The 18,000-nt window shown below is 42.3% G+C and overlaps 1 protein-coding gene across 5 annotated transcripts in view; it reads left to right on the forward strand.

Moving 5' to 3' along the window:
- Sulf1 (sulfatase 1) overlaps nucleotides 1-18,000 on the forward strand; it is a 173,397-nt gene that overhangs the window by 147,401 nt on the left and 7,996 nt on the right. For 3 of the 5 annotated variants that reach the window (XM_090338922.1, XM_090338923.1, XM_090338924.1), the window contains 8 exons: nucleotides 1,680-1,896; nucleotides 4,270-4,519; nucleotides 6,341-6,437; nucleotides 7,013-7,107; nucleotides 7,471-7,536; nucleotides 7,718-7,890; nucleotides 14,068-14,210; nucleotides 14,313-14,436. In XM_090338922.1, coding sequence (XP_090195048.1) covers nucleotides 1,680-1,896; nucleotides 4,270-4,519; nucleotides 6,341-6,437; nucleotides 7,013-7,107; nucleotides 7,471-7,536; nucleotides 7,718-7,890; nucleotides 14,068-14,210; nucleotides 14,313-14,436 — 1,165 coding nt within the window. Of the gene's footprint in view, nucleotides 1-1,679; nucleotides 1,897-4,269; nucleotides 4,520-6,340; nucleotides 6,438-7,012; nucleotides 7,108-7,470; nucleotides 7,537-7,717; nucleotides 7,891-14,067; nucleotides 14,211-14,312; nucleotides 14,437-16,998; nucleotides 17,033-18,000 lie in introns of all 5 variants that reach the window. The other 2 variants (XM_090338927.1, XM_090338925.1) reach the window with 2 other exon arrangements.

Genomic DNA, 18,000 nt, shown 5'->3' on the forward strand with positions numbered 1-18,000 from the left:
CTAATAAGCAAATAAAAACTATGCCTACATCTTGTGTTCTATACAGCAATGTGCCATCAGCTCTTCTGCCTCACAAACGTGCAGCAGTCAGGTGAATTAAAAATTGCTAATTGATTAGGCAGGGTGACAGCCATCTGTTGTCCCAACCCTAAGAGGAAAAAACCTGAAAAATCACTATAGCCCAGGAGTTGAGACCCCATATTAAAAATGAAATGAATAGTCAGGTGCTGGTGAGTGATTTTACCCTATAGCAGGTGTGCATAAATACCATACTAAATATAATCCTAACTACTCAACAGGTTGAGATGTGAAGATCATGGTTCAAAGCCAGCCTAGGCAGGAAAGTCTGTAGACTCTTATTTCCAATTAAATATCAAAAGCAAAAAAATGGAGCGGTGGCTCAGATGATAGAACATTAACCTGGAGGAAGAAAAACTTAAGAGGCAGCATCCAGGCTGTGAATTCAAGCCCCACGACTGGCTTTTTGTGCTGAAGACTAGTGCTCCTCTACTTCCAGCTGCAGCTCCAGTTTCCTGCTGATTCATTGCATATAATAGTCCCACGGGCTTTTCTGCCCTGGCTGGCTTCGAACTGTGATCCTCAGATCTCAGCCTCCTGAGTAGCTAGGATTACAGGTGTGAACCACCAGTGCCATGTGAGTCCTATAGATTAGACAGGCCCCGTAGCCATGGTTGAAATCTCAAACTAGAAAATCCAGTGCAAGTTTCCAGGGGCATTTGTTGGGAAAGGTGAGTGCTATCTCCCCAAGAAGAGTGCCCAAAACACAGCTGTCATGTGCAAAGTGTGGAGACAAATGAGGAAATACAAAAGGAAACTCGAGATGACTAGCGTCTAGAGGATCAGAGTTTGCTTGGCCCTGGCTGCTGTTAGAAATTCAGACAGGGACGGGGCCCTGGTGGTTCACATCTATAATCCTAGCTACTCGGGAGTCTGAGATCTGAGGATCACAGGTCAAAGCCAGCTGAGGTAGGAAAAAATCCAGATTCTATCTCCAGTTAACTACCAAGAAGGTAGCAGCAATGGCTCTAGTTGTAGAGCACTAGCCTTGAGCAAATAAAAGCTCAAGGACAGCACAAGGCCCTGAGGTCAAGCTCCAGGACGGTTTGAGCATATGATAGCATGCATGCTTGCGCACATACACACACACAACATGGAAGGTAGGAAGAAGGAAGGAAGGAAGATAGGAAGGAAGGAAGGAAGGAAGGAAGGAAGGAAGGAAGGAAGGAAGAGAAAGAAGAAAAAGAATAGAAAAAAAGAGAAAGAAATGAAATTCAGGGGCAGAGAATAAAGCAGCCAAGTTTGTTTTTCAAAAGAGGAATGAGGGAGTGGGGGGCCTCTTTTAAAAGCAGTCTGGACAGCCTTGTGTCTTGGAAAGCTAAAGGCTTTCCTGTGTTGTGTGTTTAGTCTGGGTGTTGTGGATTCATATATCAGTTTTTGTCTCTTGTGTCACTGAGACAGTTCTCAATTCCAATTATTTCATTGGCATCTGTATTTGCCCAGGTTGGAAGAAATAGAAGTAAATGAAGTCCCTGCACGATCACTGGAAAGTCTTTCTTCAATCATGTGCTTTAATGGTATTGCCGGAGCTGCTGCTAGAAAAAAAAAAAAAACACCTAAAACCATGTAATAAATCCCACCTGCATTCCCATTGCTTCTAGAAGTGGCAGTGCATCGAGGACACATCTGGCAAGCTCCGGATCCACAAGTGCAAAGGCCCCAGTGACCAGCTAACAGTCCGCCAGAGCACGCGCACCCTCTACTCCCGAGGTTTCCAGGGCAAAGACAGAGAGTGCAGTTGTCGAGAGAATGGTTATCGTGCCAGCCGCAGCCAGAGGAAGAGTCAAAGGCAGTTCCTGAGGAGCCAGGCCTCTCCCAGTAAGACTAAACCCATTTAATGGCCAGCCAAGGCCTCGAGATTACAGAGGTAGCTTCTTCCACAGAGATTGTCCATGTGTGGTTTTTCAGGCTAAAAGCAAATTGTGGGTCTACATGAAAACACTAATATTAATTTAAAATTTTGCATTGTAAATACATTCATTGAAACATAAAAATATAATTAGTAAAGAAATCAATACAAAATGTATGCACACAAAGATCTATGGAATGGCTGCTCCAAAAGGAAAAGAGGATAGGTGAGGTCCATTTTACTTTATCTTAGAGTTTGTTAGTGACCTGTTTTATCTGCTTTAAAAAATTTAATCCAATTGTGTGTGCATTTAAGACAAAAACAATTTTAAAAACTTTTAAAAAGATATATTTAATCTATTTTACAGCAACATATATTTATTTAGATTGTATCTTATTGATTGGCAGGGTCAAACTAGCTTGATTTAATATGAACTTTCACTGCCTGGTATTTTCTTCACAAAAGCTAACAGGCAGAGTGACCATCAATCCAGATGTGCTGTTATATATAATCTGATTCGTTGAATGGCAATCCCTTTGTACAACTATTTAAAGATAATAAAAAGATAATTTAAAAACTTAAAATACTGCCAAAACAAAAACAAACAAAAAGACCTCAACTCTCAGGCAGTTTCGAAATACCTGACTATGCAAAGGTAAAAAGCCAGCGGAATGACACCTTCCACTGAAGAGTGGGGTTTTACTGCCATCTAGTGGACAAATGGGAAAGAGGCTCAACTCTGTAGTGATTGTAGTCACTTGGAAATAATGGCTTGAACGTTATGTGTTCAAGACTTGGGGGGAAAAACACACACCAAATAATAATGGAAAAATTTAAGCCTGGCATTAGTGGTGTATGCTTATAATCCTTACTAGTCAAGAAGCTGAGATGTGAGGAATGGGGTTAGAAACTAGCCAGGAAGATAAATCTGTGGCACTCTTGTCTCTAACCAGTAAAAAGTCAGAAGTGGAACTCTGACTCAAGCGGTAAAGCACTAACCATGAGAATATGAAAGAAAGAAAAAGTACAAGGCTCTGAGTTCAAGCCACAATACTGGTTCACACATCACAAAAGAATATTCAGAACAGGCATTTTTGTGTGTGTGAAATCAAAACAGGCTTTAGAATCATGAATCTTTAGTATTTCACCCCAAATTGAGTGCATTCTCTACAAAGACGCACATTGTTCTCAAAGTCAATAATTTTCAACAAGTTCTTAAAACGATCCATATCCTGAAAAGCTAAGAACCATTGACTTAGATATTCTTCCTTCCTGAAAACAAAAAAAGCCCAGTGTAAATTATTCTTATGCAATGTAAAGGATATGCAATGTAAAACCAACAAAAGAGGAGTTCCCCTGACACAGTCCTTGGACGAAAGTGAATTACAAAAGTTTAGCTTGGAAGTAAGGGCTTCCAGAAAGTTAGAACTCACTTGCCAAGAAGCAAAAAAACAAACAAAAAACATGGATAATATGTCAATATGGGGCACAAGCAGAAGTTTGGAGAGAGCTTTTTTCCAACGGTTGGATCTAGTAGGGTACTAGAGCAGGAGCCCATTTCTGCCTTCACAACCACATTGACCTTCTGGCAATGGCCAGTGTCTGGCTGCCCTGGAGGCCACGCCCCCATGGGGAACTGACAGAGCTGTGGAAAGCTGTCTCAAAGCCCAGCCTTTGTTCCCCTTTTTCCTGTTTTAGCAGGTGGATAGTGAAGGCCAGATGCCTGAGCCTCTGCCATTAAAGGCCCCCCCCAAAAGAATTATTGTCATAAGATAAATACTAGATGTATAAAACAGCAAAAGCTGTTTTGTGGGGAGAAAGAGTTGTTAATACTCTAGGGAATATAATTTTAGGAAGTGGTGCTGTGGCTCAAAGACTAGAGTGCTAGAGACAGTGTCCAGGCCCGGAGTTCAAGCTCCACAACTGGAAGAGAAACATAAAATGGAAAGGAATATAATTTTATCTCACTGACCACAGCTGTTCATGTTGAAAACTAAACATGGAAAGAAAGGGCCTTAGAGATTTCCACACCCTATTCCCACTCCCTGCCCCCCACCACACACACACACACACACACACACACACACACACACACACACACACACACACACACACTTGAGGGACGAAGGGCCTGAGGCCCAGGGAAACACACTTATCCCCCTGCTGTAGGCTGGCCCAGCCAGGTCTCCTCTTCCCTGGCTCCTCTGCACACCACAGCTGTCCAGGAGCTGTACTGGCCACAGCACTGCGGCTGTGCTGTTGTTTCTCTCCTCCCCTGGGTAAGCGATCCGTTTCTTCACTCCTCCACAAACATCAGCTCACCCATCTTCTTTTCTTTCCAGAATATAAGCCCAGATTTGTCCATACCCGGCAGACGCGTTCCTTGTCTGTGGAATTTGAAGGCGAGATCTATGACATCAATCTGGAAGAAGAAGAATTGCAAGTGCTGCAGCCAAGGAGCCTTGCCAAGCGCCATGACGAAGGCCAGAGTGGCTTGGGAGGCCACCGGATTGGCAGTGCTGGCAGTGAGGGCGAGCTGCTGGCAGACAGCAATGCAGTGGGTGCGCCCAGCCCCGTTCACGTGACACACAAGTAAGAAGGCTTCTGCTGTTCACCCTCTGTCATTGCCATTTTGTACTTCACAGAGACGTGGAAGCTCAGGGTGGGACTGGCCTGCAGAACCACCAGTGGTAAGGTTGTGTGCTTCCATGTCCGTTTTCTAAGGCTCTAATCAGCTGGGAATCTAGTCAGAGTCATTCTGCCACGTCTTGATTTAGCAGGCATGGAGCTTGTGCCACTGAATAAGTACCTTTGTGGGCATCTAGAAGCAGATGGAAACCGTTATGGGGACTTCTGTGGGTCATGATCGCCTATGAGACTGTCATCCCGGTCTCAGAAATGAAACACAGCCCCAGCAAGGACTGTGGGTCCTGAGGAAGGTTTTAGAAACTGGCATAGAGTGGGGATGCATGGGAGATGCAGAAATGCCATCTGTCCTAGATCGAGGAGGTCAGAAAGGGCCAAGCAAGGCACCTAGACAGAGGGAAAGGGCTCTGCCGCGGCTGCAATGGCTCTTGGTTCTTTGGTTTCTCCTCAAATGGGCACTCTTGATTAGAACACAATTTCTTAGCCAGGCACTGGTGGCTCATGCCTACGATCTTAGCCACTCAGGAGTTTGATATCTGAGGATCCTGGTTCCAAACCAGCCTAGGAAGGAAAGTCCATGAGACTCTCAACTCCAATTAACTACCAAAAAGCAGTAAGTGGAACTATGGCTCAAGTGGTAGAGGGGCAGTCTTCAGGGAAAAAGCTAAGGGGAAAGGAGGGGAGGGAAGGAGGGAGGAAGGGAGGGAGGGAAGGAGGAAAGGGGAGGGAAGGGAAGGAGAGAAGACTCTTGAATTTATTAGTATGATTTTTCTTTTCTCCCTAACGTCATTATTTTGGAGGCATGGGGCAGGTAGTAAGCTCACTGATCTGGTCTCTGGGTACTTGTTAGACTGTTAGTTGTAAGCTAACAGATTTAAGATCAGGATTCGTTTCTGTCATCATGGATTGAGCCATAACCCATTTGTTCACTTTCTTCCAGGAGCTCTTGCTTTGTTTCAAAATGTTTTCTGCTCAAAGCTGGCCCTGTCCCCTTGAGCCACCCCTCTGCCTCATGTCTCTGCACTTAGTGCACACCTGGAGGGGTCATTTAGCTAATTTTTTCAAAATAATTAGTGGAGTACAGAAGACAAGCTGTTTTGGACAAAATGTCTAAAATGAATACATTGACTCCCTTTTTTGCCCCATACATATTTACACTTTCAAAAGGGATGGGAGTAGAACATGTTCATGGTGACATTTTGTTTTGTTTTATTTTTTGTGCTACTCAAAGTTGATTTCAGCGCTTCTTGCTTGCTAGACAGACACTGTCACACTTCATTATTGCTCAAGACACACACACACACACACACACACACACACACAGACACACACACACACTGGCCTTTTTTGGTTTCCTTTGGCTATATTTTGGATCGAGCCTCCCATTTATGTTCAGTCTCCACGGAGTTGAGGTGATAGAGGAGAACTATCATGCTCACATTTCACAGGTTGAAATAGAGTCTTTGGTTGCCCTGGTTGTTCTCAAATCATGATCCTCCTTACCTCTGCCTTCTGAGCAGCTGGGACTATAGGTGTGAGAGGCCGTACACTTGACACATAAGAGCATACTTAGGAACAGTTGCCTTGCAAGATAATCTTCGTGATCATCTTAGTCTCCAATATCTGGCTTCATCTCAATGTCTGTTGTCCAACCAAACTCACTGTTCACATCTACAGTAAGAGTTTTGAGGCTACCAAGTTCTATTGTAAACTTGCTATTATATATACATTGGAATATCAACCTGTTTCTTGTGGGGTTTTTTCCAGGTGCTTTATTCTTTCAAATGATACAATCCATTGCGAGAGAGAACTGTATCAATCAGCCAGAGCCTGGAAAGACCACAAGGCATACATCGATAAAGAGGTCAGTCAAAGGACTGGGTGCGGGGCTCAGGGTGAAGCACCCCCTGGCCTGCACAGCCTGGGTTCTATCCCCAGCACCTCAGACAAGCTGCAAAGTCAGCACAGACATGGAGTTTTCTTCTGTGTCCTGATTGTTTGCCAGCCTATGGTGTCCGGGAGACAAATCTGTATGTACTCATCATCATTCACATAATTGAATGAAAAAGAGAAAATCAAAGTGCTTATCCTTCTCCTCAGTGATTCAGCAGGAGCCCTTCTGAACACACACGCAACAAAGAAAATAGGGACCAAACCAATGATCACTTGCCACCTCTTGAAGAAAATGACTCAATTTGAAAATAGGCATCTGAGAGTGTTTATTTGCATCTCACCAGGTTGGGGGAGGGAGAGATGGGACTGAGAGGGAGAGGGAGAGGGGGGGGAGAGAGGTATTTTGTGCCCAGTTTCTTTCCAAGTTAATTTATCATCTTCAGTAATTACTATTGAAGAAAACAGTAAAGAGAATAAAAAGAAAGTTACTTGGCAAAAAACAATCCTTACCTTTCAACATTCATTGTTGGAGTGCGTGTTTTCCAGATCGAAGCTCTGCAGGATAAGATTAAGAATCTGAGAGAGGTGAGAGGACACCTGAAGAGAAGAAAGCCAGAGGAATGCAGCTGTGCCAAGCAGAGGTGAGGTGGGGGGAGGAGGCTGCATCCATGTCCAATGCTGCCCAAGCTGGGGGAACATGACATGGTTAATGACAAAGTCATTAGCCAACACAGAGAGCCACATATGTACAAAACACACAAAACAGTCACTTACTCGGCTTGTTTCCGCTATGTGCGCTCTCCAGTGGTATATTGGTCTTACTCGTGTGAGCCATCCAACTTTAGCAGATTTTTTTTCAAAAAAAAAAAAAAACCCATCTCCCCAAGCTGAAATAGTATCCCCTGAGTATCCACTGCCCTCCAAGTTGCTTTCTTTTTATGAAATAAGCTGTGTGCTCAAATGCAAGGTCACAAAAACTCACTTTATGATCTTCTGGCCTGCAGCTATTATAATAAAGAGAAAGGTGTCAAAAGGCAAGAGAAACTAAAAAGCCATCTTCACCCATTCAAGTAAGTAACTCTGATTTATCCACCCTTGCTGGTTGTCAAGGACGGGTCATTGTCCTCTGAGGCTGCAGGGGTGACTATCCTATATCTGTTACTATGCATCTACATGACTGTGCCAGGCCTGTAACAACAGCCCTGTCTGTCACTGAGAAAAGACCTCTGCTCACCCTTTCTATTGGGACAGGGAAGCTGCTCAAGAAGTGGACAGCAAACTACAACTTTTCAAGGAGACCCGGAGAAGGAAAAAGGAGAGGAAGGAGAAGAGACGCCAGAGAAAAGGGGAAGAGTGCAGCCTGCCTGGTCTCACCTGCTTCACACACGACAACAACCACTGGCAGACGGCCCCCTTCTGGAACCGTAAGTGACTGATTGCACATGCTCTTTCCTGCCACCATGCAGAGCACATGAGTCTTTCTGGAGTTCCTTAGTTTAGGAATTTAGCCACATAAAACATTCATCTAGGCAGATCTAAGGGGAAGGTTTCCTATAATAATCTATTCTGCAAAAAAAATGCTTTTTTCTTTAGAAAAAATGTTTGGTATTATACATTAAAACGTAATGTGTCGGATGGTAGACAGGGAGGGATACTTCCTGGTGAGTCTGATCTAGAAGTCGGTAATAGGAAATGCCTAATTCTACCCCAAGTAGATTTCATCTTGGTTTCCTTTGCATACTGTAAGTATAGTAGAAGAAAGTAAAAGACTAGGGAAGGCTTCTTAAATACAGAATCCACAACCTCGGCAACTCAGTCCATCTCACTGCCACCAGGGTATTTGTGTGTCATATTACTTCACATTAATTGAGCTATGGAAGATTCAGAATAATTGTGCATTTTTGTAAAAACAGATTTTGACGGTCATGGGGCTTGAACTCTGGGCCTCGTACTGTCCCTAAGCAATTCACCTTAAGGCTACTGCCCTACCCCTTGAGCTACAGCACCACTTCTGATTTTCTAATGGTTAATTGGAGATAAGAGTCTCATGTTCTTTAGTGCCCAGTCCAGCTTTGAACCAAGATGCTCAGATCTCAGCCTCCTGAGTAGCTAGGATTATAGGTGTGAGCCACCATGCCCGGCTTAATTGTGCACTTTTTAATATGAGTGCTTATGTTGCCTTGTGGTATGTCATCCAATTGAAAGCTTACCAGTAGAGTAGCTAAACACCCAATCTTACCATCAAGAGGCTCAGTGAAAACCACCCAGGCAGTGATTTTCAAAGTAAGTTTTGGAATTCCACAGAGTTGTAAAATCCACAGGCCATTTTTAGAAGAATCAAAGGCCAATCCAGGAGGAAGCTTTGTTTTATCATTTTGGTGCCTCCTGCTTTGTGTCTGTGCTTGCACTTCAGCCATGTGACCTGTTAAAGTCATAGCACTCAGCTTCTAATAGAGCTCTTAAAATTGAATTTGTGGATCTTTGAGGGTTATTGAGATTGCTGGAGCTTGCTTCCTGCCAGACTGTGGGCTGAGTAGAGGGACACAATAAGCACAATCTGTCATTCTCTACTCTCATCTCATCTAGAATCCAGCGAGGAGAGGAGAGTTATAAAAAGAAATAAATGAAATAAAATAGTTGCAACTTAGGGTCATACAATGAAGGACACAAGTGGCAGTTTAAGGGGAGCCTGCTAAAGCCGGTAAGGAGTGTGTGAGTCAACTTCCATTATTCCTATGACCAACCACTTGAAACAATCACCTTGGAAAGAGGAAAGGTTTGTTTGTAGCTCACAGTGTTGGAGGTTTCAGTGATTGGCTTTGCTGCTCTTGAGCCTGCAGCAAGGCCAGACATCATGGCTGAAGCACGTGGTGACCTTCTCATCTCATGGCAGTTGAGAAGCAGAGAGAGAAGGAGGAAGTGGCGAGTCCCACCATTCTCTTCAAGAACACACCCCAGGAAGTAGTGCTGTGCTCAAATGGTGGAGCTGAAGAGCTCAGAAACGTCACCCAGGCCAAGAGTTCAAGGCCCACCCCCTCCCACACACACACAAAGAAAGAATACACTCCCAATAACCAAAGACCTCCCCTAGATCCCGCTTCTTACAACAAAAGCACCACACTGAGGAACAAGCTTTTTAATATCTGAACCTTAGGGGAGATTCTAATCCAAAGGAAAGCAATGGTTCTCTATGAAGAAGATACATGGAAGCAGAAATTTAAGTGGTAGAGAAAAGTCATCCAAGTGTAAAGAAGGAAACAGGATCTTAGTGGCAGGGATGGCATGAAGAGTGGTCCTGAAAATGTAGCAGATTGGTGATGAAAGAGGAAACCTTCAAAACAGGAAGTTACAGATGGAAAAAGGCCCTTACCCCTCAGTCTGCTTGCTCCATCTGGACGGAGATCATACTGCTCACACCTGTGCCATTTTTTTTTGTTAGTTGTGGGGCTTGAACTCTGGGCCTGGGCACTGTCTCTGAGCTCTTCAGCTCAAGGCTACCACTACAGTGGTACTTGAACCACAGCATTACTTCTGGTTTTCTGGTGGTTAATTCGAGATAAGAGTCTCACAGACATTTTAGTGCCTGGGCTGGCTTTGAACTGTAATCTTCAGATCTCAGCCTCCTGAGTAGCTAGAATTACAGGTGTGAGCCACCACACCCAGCACCAGTGCCATTATCTTAGCTCAGTCACTACCAAACCACTTGTAGTGTCTCTCAGACTCCTCTCTTACTGTCATCCATCCACTGTGAACAAATTAGATTGATCTCTTGATGTTATCCTGGTTTTTTTTTCTTAGACTAAAATGCATCACCAATAAAGCCCTGCATGCTACAATTTACACCTTCTCTAGATAGCTCCCTCCCTCCCACTCCTGTCCTCCAGCCACCTGCTACCCCGTCTTCCTCTCCCACTGCATGGCCTTTGTCCATTGCTGTCCCCTTTGCCTTTCTCCAACCCACAGCTCTGTGGCTTTCAATCCACTCAGCCCCCATTCCTCATTTACACGGGTGCTCCTCCCTGTGTTTCACACAAGGAACCCCCACTTGCAGTTATCCCTCCATATCCAAGGCTTTCACCAGGACAGGCGCAACTAACTGCACATAGAATATGTTTAGAAAACACAACGAACTGAATGATTTCAAGATTTTTCTTGTCCTTCGTTTTTCTAAGCAACCACATAATGTGTATGTTGTTTCTGCTGTTACAAGTCATCTAGTGAAGATTCCCAGTGAATGGCTCTGTACAAATACTAATTCACTGTCCATGGGACACTGCTGTCCTCAGGACTTACTGGAACCATCTACGGATTCTGAGGCATACGTATACATTTTCAGCATCTCTGCTTCTTCTCTGTGGACTTAACCCTGTATTTGTAACTAGATACTGCTGTTGGGTTACTTTTTGTGTTCACTTTACCTTTGTTTTCATCATTAGATTACATATTTTTCATTATAGATAAGACCACAGATATAGGACCCTCTACACCTGACAGGTGAATAAATATACAAACCAAAAAGAAACCAACTTAAGTCAATTTAACTGACCTTTCATTGTCTGCCACTACATGTCACTGTGCTAGCGACAAAGAGGAAAGCAGAAAAAGAGCAGATTTGCCTGCAGGCACTTAATGTTCAGAAACAGAAAGGAGACTCCATCTAACTCAGATCAGATTGGTGTACCTGGTGCTTGTGAGGTTGCTACTATAGAAGTGACTCATACAAAAAATTAAATAGCAAGCCATAGTAAAAACAAAAAAAATTCATTTTAAAAGTGAGGCACAGGTGGCTTGTGCCTGTAATCTTAGCTACTCAGAACGTTAAGATCTGAAAATTATGCTTTGAATCCAGCCTGAACAGCAAAGTCCAGGAGCCTCTCCAATCAAGCATTAAAAAAAAAAACCTGGAAATGAAGCTGTGACACAGTTGGTAGAGAGCTAGCCTTTACAGCCCAGGGACAGCACCTAGGTTCTGAGTTCAAGCCTCTGAATAGGCACCCCCCCAAAAAAATGTACATATTGAATGCATTATATTAAATTATGCTTTATTGTACTGCCACAGGAACCTGTCCTGTGTGTTATGAAAAGACATAAATAACAATTTTAAATTGGAGAAGAAAGTTTAATTTAAAATAGTTTTATTTGATTTTTTTCAGCAAATTCAGAATTTCTGCTTTTGGATGTATGTGTGTGTGTGAGAGAGAGAGAGAGAGAGAGAGAGAGAGAGAGAGAGAGAGAGAGAGAGAGAGAGAGAGAGAGAGAGAGAGAGAGAGAGAGAGAGAGAGATGAATAAACACATTCCACAAATATTTAAGGGAACATCTTCATAGAACCAGTGAGGCCCATGGCCAAAGCCCATCACATATAAAAATGGCAGAGAAAGTCCACAGTGATTCCTATGAGGTTATGCCAAAGCCACCAAGCTGGGCTTGAGCCATCTCCAGAGCCTCTCCCACTGTGGAGTTCTGCCTTGCAAGGTATCATTCCTGACCCAAAAACAAAAATCACATGATTGTCTCAATAGATGCGGAAAAGGCATTTGACAAGATCCAACACCCCTTTATGTTAAAACCTCTGGAGAAACTAGGAATCCATGGAACATTCCTCAATATAATAAAGGCTGTGTATGACAAACCCACAGCTAGTATTATACTTAATGGCGAAAAGCTAAAGCCATTCCCTCTAAAATCAGGAACGAGACAAGGATGCCCACTCTCTCCACTCCACCTTAACGTAGTATTAGAATTCCTAGCCAGTGCAATAAGGCAAGAAGCAAGCATAAAGGGGATCCAAGTAGGGAAAGAGGAAGTAAAACTTTCCCTCTTTGCAGATGAAATGATTCTGTATTTAAAGAATCCTATAGACTCTACTCCCAAGCTCCTTGAGCTTGACAAGGGAGCCAAAAAAATAGACTGGAAGAAAGCAGCCTCTTCAACAAGTTGTGCTGGCAGAACTGGTTGAGCACCTGCAGAAAACTAAAGTTGGATCCTTCTTTGTCACCCTGCACTAGAATTAATTCTAAATGGATCAAAGACCTGGAGGTAAAAGCTGACACACTGAAAAACTTTACAAGAAGGAATAGGAGATACACTAGGCCTCCTTGGCACAGGTCAAAACTTTCTTAGCAAGGACCAAGAATCACAGCAAATAAGAGAAAGGCTGGATAAGTGGGACTGCATTAAACTGCAGAGCTTTTGTATGGCAAAGGACATAGCTAGTAAATTAATTAGGAAGCCTACAGAGTGGGAGAAGATTTTCACCAACCAAACAACGGACAAAGGCCTCATATCTAAAATATATCAACAACTCAAAAAATTGAATCAATCCAAAACTAATCCCCAAAGTAACAACCATCCCATTAAAAAATGGACCAAAGACTTAAAGAGAGTTTTCTCTGAAGAGGAAACAAAAATGGCCTATAGACACATAAAGAAATGCTTAACATCTCTGGTCATAAAAGAAATGCAAATCAAAACAACTCTAAAATTCCACCTCACTCCAGTTAGAATGGCCAGAATAAGGAAAACGAATAACAACAGATGCCGGAATGAATGTGGCCAGGAGGGATCTCTACTACAATGTTGGTGGAGTGCAAACTCATTCAACCACTATGGAAAGCAATATGGCAGTGCCTCAAAAGGCTAAACATAGAGCTCCCCTATGACCCAGCAATTCCACTACTTGGCATTTACCCAACCATCCAGAAACTAGGGCATACTAAATCCACTACCACAACAATGTTCATTGCAGCACTATTCACCATAGCAAAAATATGGAACCAACCTAGATGTCCCTCAATTGATGAGTGGATCAACAAGTTGTGGTATTTGTACACAATGGAATTCTATGCTGCTGTCAGAAAAAAATGACATCGCCCCATTTGTTAGGAAATGGAAAGTCTTAGAAAAAATCCTATTAAGTGAAGTAAGCCAGACTCAAAGGAACTTAGGCTCAATGGTTTCCCTCATTTGTCATAATCAGTAGAAACCTTGGGCTCTACTAGCAGAGACCTGCAATAGAGCAAAACCTTGATACATAAGGCCATATAATTGAAAAGACCTCCAGGATATTGAAACAAAAGCCATACAATGAATGATTGTTGTCCTTAATGTACTATGTTATTTCTCATCTCTTTTGCTGTCCCTTGGTTATCTCATATTGTTACAGTATCTCACTTTGTTATCTGATATATTGGATTTATTTGTATTTGGTTATTTGAAATTGGATAGGGAAGGGGGGAAAACCAAGACGGCGGGGGGTGGGGGGGGAGGGTAATGGGGACCAAGACATGTGAAAGGATATCAATGTATGTGAATTAATGCACCTTCTATCTGGCAAATATCATGTAACCCTTTTATTAATTACAATAAAAAATATAAAAAAATAAAATATATATATATAAAAAATTTAGGCCTTGAGTTCAACTCTTAATAGCATCCAAAAGATAGGAAGGAAGGAAGGAAGGAAGGAAGGAAGGAAGGAAGGAAGGAAGGAAGGAAGGAAGGAAGGAAGCTATAATGCTTAAAGTGCAACGATAGATAGTTGGGTTGTCTGAACTGTTTCATTATATTTGTCTTTTTGTTGTTCTTGTTTGTGCTCAACAGTGGGATCATTCTGTGCCTGCACAAGTTCTAACAATAACACTTACTGGTGTTTAAGAACAGTGAATGAGACACATAATTTTCTTTTCTGCGAGTTTGCTACTGGCTTTTTGGAATATTTTGATATGAATACAGATCCTTATCAGGTAAGACTATAAGATAATATACTTCCATTTTATGAATATTGTTGGCATGAGGATTACCAAAACAGGTACTTATATCTAGCTCCCTGCCTTCTTGGTTCACAGCTCACCAATACAGTGCACACCGTAGAACGGGGCATTTTGAACCAGCTACACATACAGTTGATGGAGCTCAGAAGCTGCCAAGGGTATAAACAGTGTAACCCACGACCGAAAGGCCTTGAAGTTGGTAAGGAAAAACAATTTTAAAAATAAATAAATAAATAAATAAATAAATAAATAAATAAATAGGGGCCAGGAGTTTGGCCTACTGGTAGGGTGCATGCCTAGCATGCACGAAGACCTGGGTTCGATTCCTCGGTACCACATACATAGAAAAAAAAAAGTGGTGCTGAGGCTCAAGTGGTAGAGCTCTAGCCTTGAGAAAGTCCAAGGACATTGCTCAAGCCCAGGACTGGCAAAAAAAAAAAAATATATATATATATATATGTATTTTTTCTATATTACTTGGTAATTCTTTGTGTTATCAAGTTTTCTGCCTTTGAAACTTGTATATACATACATTTCAGGGTAGTCACAGGGACAAATTTCCAAGCAAGTTAACAGATAACTTGATCTGTATGTTTAATTCAGAGTTTAGCAATGAAAAAACTCCATCTACCAAAAGACTGGGTCAAATATTTCCTCCCAGTCTCTCCCAGAGAACGATTTTAATAGTAAACTAAAGCAACCCTTGGAAGTTGAGATGTAAACTTTGGAGATTTCCTTACTACAACATAAGATATATTCTAACTAAACCAGAAGGTCCTCCTTTTTGTGTGTTGTTTTATTTTATTTTGTTTTTAGGAGAACACACACAGTATCCCTGTTTCTGCTTGTCTCAGTTCAGAGCTCCTCCAGTTGGATCCCTGCCCATGACATAGTGAATTTGATTTCTTTTTCCAATAGTTCCCATCTGAAAAGAGAGATATTTGAGAAATTCATTAACTTGGGACCTAAAGTGGAATTAGCAAGAGGTTCCCTCTCTACTCTGTAGTATATAACTGATTTCTCCTGTGGCTCCTGGAGACATAGCTCATTCAGTGTTGGCCCCAACTCTTTCCTCTCTATTGTAACTCTAGAAATTTAATTATCAGCTGCCCATAAAAAAAGAACTGAAGCTAGCACAGTCATTGGTGTAGGTACCTCATATCAACCCCCAGCAGGTGAAAAGTCACTTACAGACATTAGAAACCAGTTTGTAGGAGTTGCTTTTATTTTTATTTTCAAATACATTCATTTATTTTTTTTTATTTTTTTATTTTTTGCTGGTCCTGGGGCTTGAACTTGAAGCCTCAGTGCTGTCCTGAGCTTTTCTGCTAGTGCTTTACCACTTGAGCCACAGCTTTGTTGGTAGTTAATTGAAAATAAGAGTCTTATGGACTTTCCTGCCTTGGCTAGTTTCAAACTGCGATTTTTAGATCTCACTTTCGTGAATACCTCTGATTATAGATTTGGGTGGTCAGTACCCAGCACCTTTGGTTAATTATTATCATTCCTTATTACCTATAAGTAGTTGTGCACAGGGATTTTGAATCAACATGTCAATTTGTGAGTATAATGCAGCTTGATTAGTATCACCCTTTTTGATCATTCACGTCCTCCCCCTTCTCAACTCCACTCATCCCCTCAATTTACCTGGTCAGGAGCCCATTTAACCTTCATCTGTGGGTCCCATCTATACCCCGCATCCCTCGCAATAAAAGTGACTAATTCCTGCCTCGTGTGACTTGCAGGAAAAAGAGGGCCTCCCCTGAAATGATCTGCGTCCTTGCCTGTCATGCTACCACTGCAGGCTACTAAATGAGCTTTGGTGTCCTGAGAAAGTAAAAATTCGATGAGAGAGATCACGTTTCAGTTGTCCATCAACACTTCTTAGTTGAGTGGAAATTCGTTGCTAAACCAGGAAAGGACCCAAGGTGCAAAACAGGTCACTAACTCCACTCAACTCAAGTGGTGTCAAATTTCCTGCCTTATCTGCTAAGCTTTTCTTAAAATATCACAAAAAGAAAGAGAAGGGAGGAGGGAAGGAGGGAGGGAGGGGGAAAGAGAAAGAGAGAGAGAGAGAGAGAGAGAGAGAGAGAGAGAGAGAGAGAGAGAGAGAGAGAGAGAGAGAGCGAGCGAGCGCAGGAGCAAGCAAACAAGCAAGCAGCTCACAAAAGCCTGAAAAGTAAGCTACCTGTTAGAGGCACTAGAAATATTACACCATTATCTCTTCCCCAAATGACTCGGCACCCAGTGGCTTGATAAAAACATAAGAGCTTTGCTGCATGAAATCCAATAGCGTCCTTAATGGTGGAATTCCCACCTCGCCCCCCTAGATGAAACCTGATGTTGCTGTTACACTCTAAATGGTCCAATCTCCTCTCTAGACTGTTCCTAAGGACAATGACAACTGGCCTGGTTTTTTTGAGCGATTTTTTTCTAAAAATAATTAAAATTTAACTTTTATTGAGACTTCTGGAAGTCCTTTTCTTACTGCTTTGAACTGAACTCTGCTGGTTTTTCTAACTATTTTTTCCCATGTGAATTCTTCCCGTTTTTGTAACTTTATTTATTTTTTTTTATTTGTAGCTCCTAATCCTTAGTTTAAACCTCTCTCATAGAACATCTCTGTGGTATTTCAATACTGTCTATAGTTAACCCAATGTGTTTCTTTCTAGGGTGTAGAGATTGTGCATGGAAACTACCTAGTGAATGGTTTTGTGAGTTCTAAAGCTAACATAATTACTCTTGTATTTTCCTATATCAGGAAATAAAGATGGAGGAAGCTATGACGTGCACAGGTATTCAGACTTTTTTATTCTCGGCAGCCTACTTCTAAATAATTGCATGATCCTGTCATTGTGTTTCTTACCCTGTGGCTTATTCTCATCACGGCTTGGGGGGCTTGTCTTAACCACATTCTGTCATATTTTGGCACTGGTGACAGATTTGTCATTTTGCTTTTAAATCAGTTCCCCATTCCAAAAAGAGGTCTCTCATATGTATTGCTATGCTTATTTTGCTTGTTGGATGATGCTTTTCAGCCTGGAATGATGTGGAAGGGGACATGCCTTTGGAAGAGCGGTGGGAGAGGTGGGTGGGAGATTTGTGTTCCTTATGGGACTTGCACGTGGATTTGGTGGGAATCCTTCATAAAAATGAGTTAGGGATATTTGTATTAAATATAGCATCAGTGCATTAAAAAGATTGCTGAGAAATTGAGGAATGTTCTAAAGCTGACATTGGAGAAAGCGGAATTCATTTATTACTAATTTTCATTAACTTTCATAACAAGAAGCACTAGCTATAGGGATTCAGAAAACTCTGAAAGGTGGTGGTAAATAAAGTCATGAGTAGTGTCTTGAGTCAAGATGTTTAGATCAGAAGGCCAGAGGTCTGACTCAAGTGGTAGAGCACCTGCATAGAAAGCACAAGGTCCGAATTCAAACCTCAGTACCATCAGAGAGAGTGAGACATGGAGGGAGGGAGGGAGGGAGGGAGGGAGGGAGGGAGGGAGGAAGGAAGGAAGGAAGGAAGGAAGGAAGGAAGGAAGGAAGGAAGGAAGGAAAAAAATTAAAAAGAGAGCAGAAAGATGGGTAGATGCTCAGAAAGGTGTCAACATAGTACTTAGATACTAGTGGCTAACACACAAGCATCTCATAAACAGCCCTGCCCCGCATCTTACCCCTTTTTAGCCTGCATTCCCTTCTCACTCACAGTATGCTGGAATAGGGAGGCAGACACCCAGTGGGGTGGAAGTTGGTCAGCC

This window comes from Megascapheus bottae, chromosome 9, assembly GCF_031878675.1.
Source record: "Megascapheus bottae isolate mThoBot1 chromosome 9, mThoBot2.hap1, whole genome shotgun sequence".
In the NCBI taxonomy this organism is placed as follows: Eukaryota; Metazoa; Chordata; class Mammalia; order Rodentia; family Geomyidae; genus Megascapheus; species Megascapheus bottae.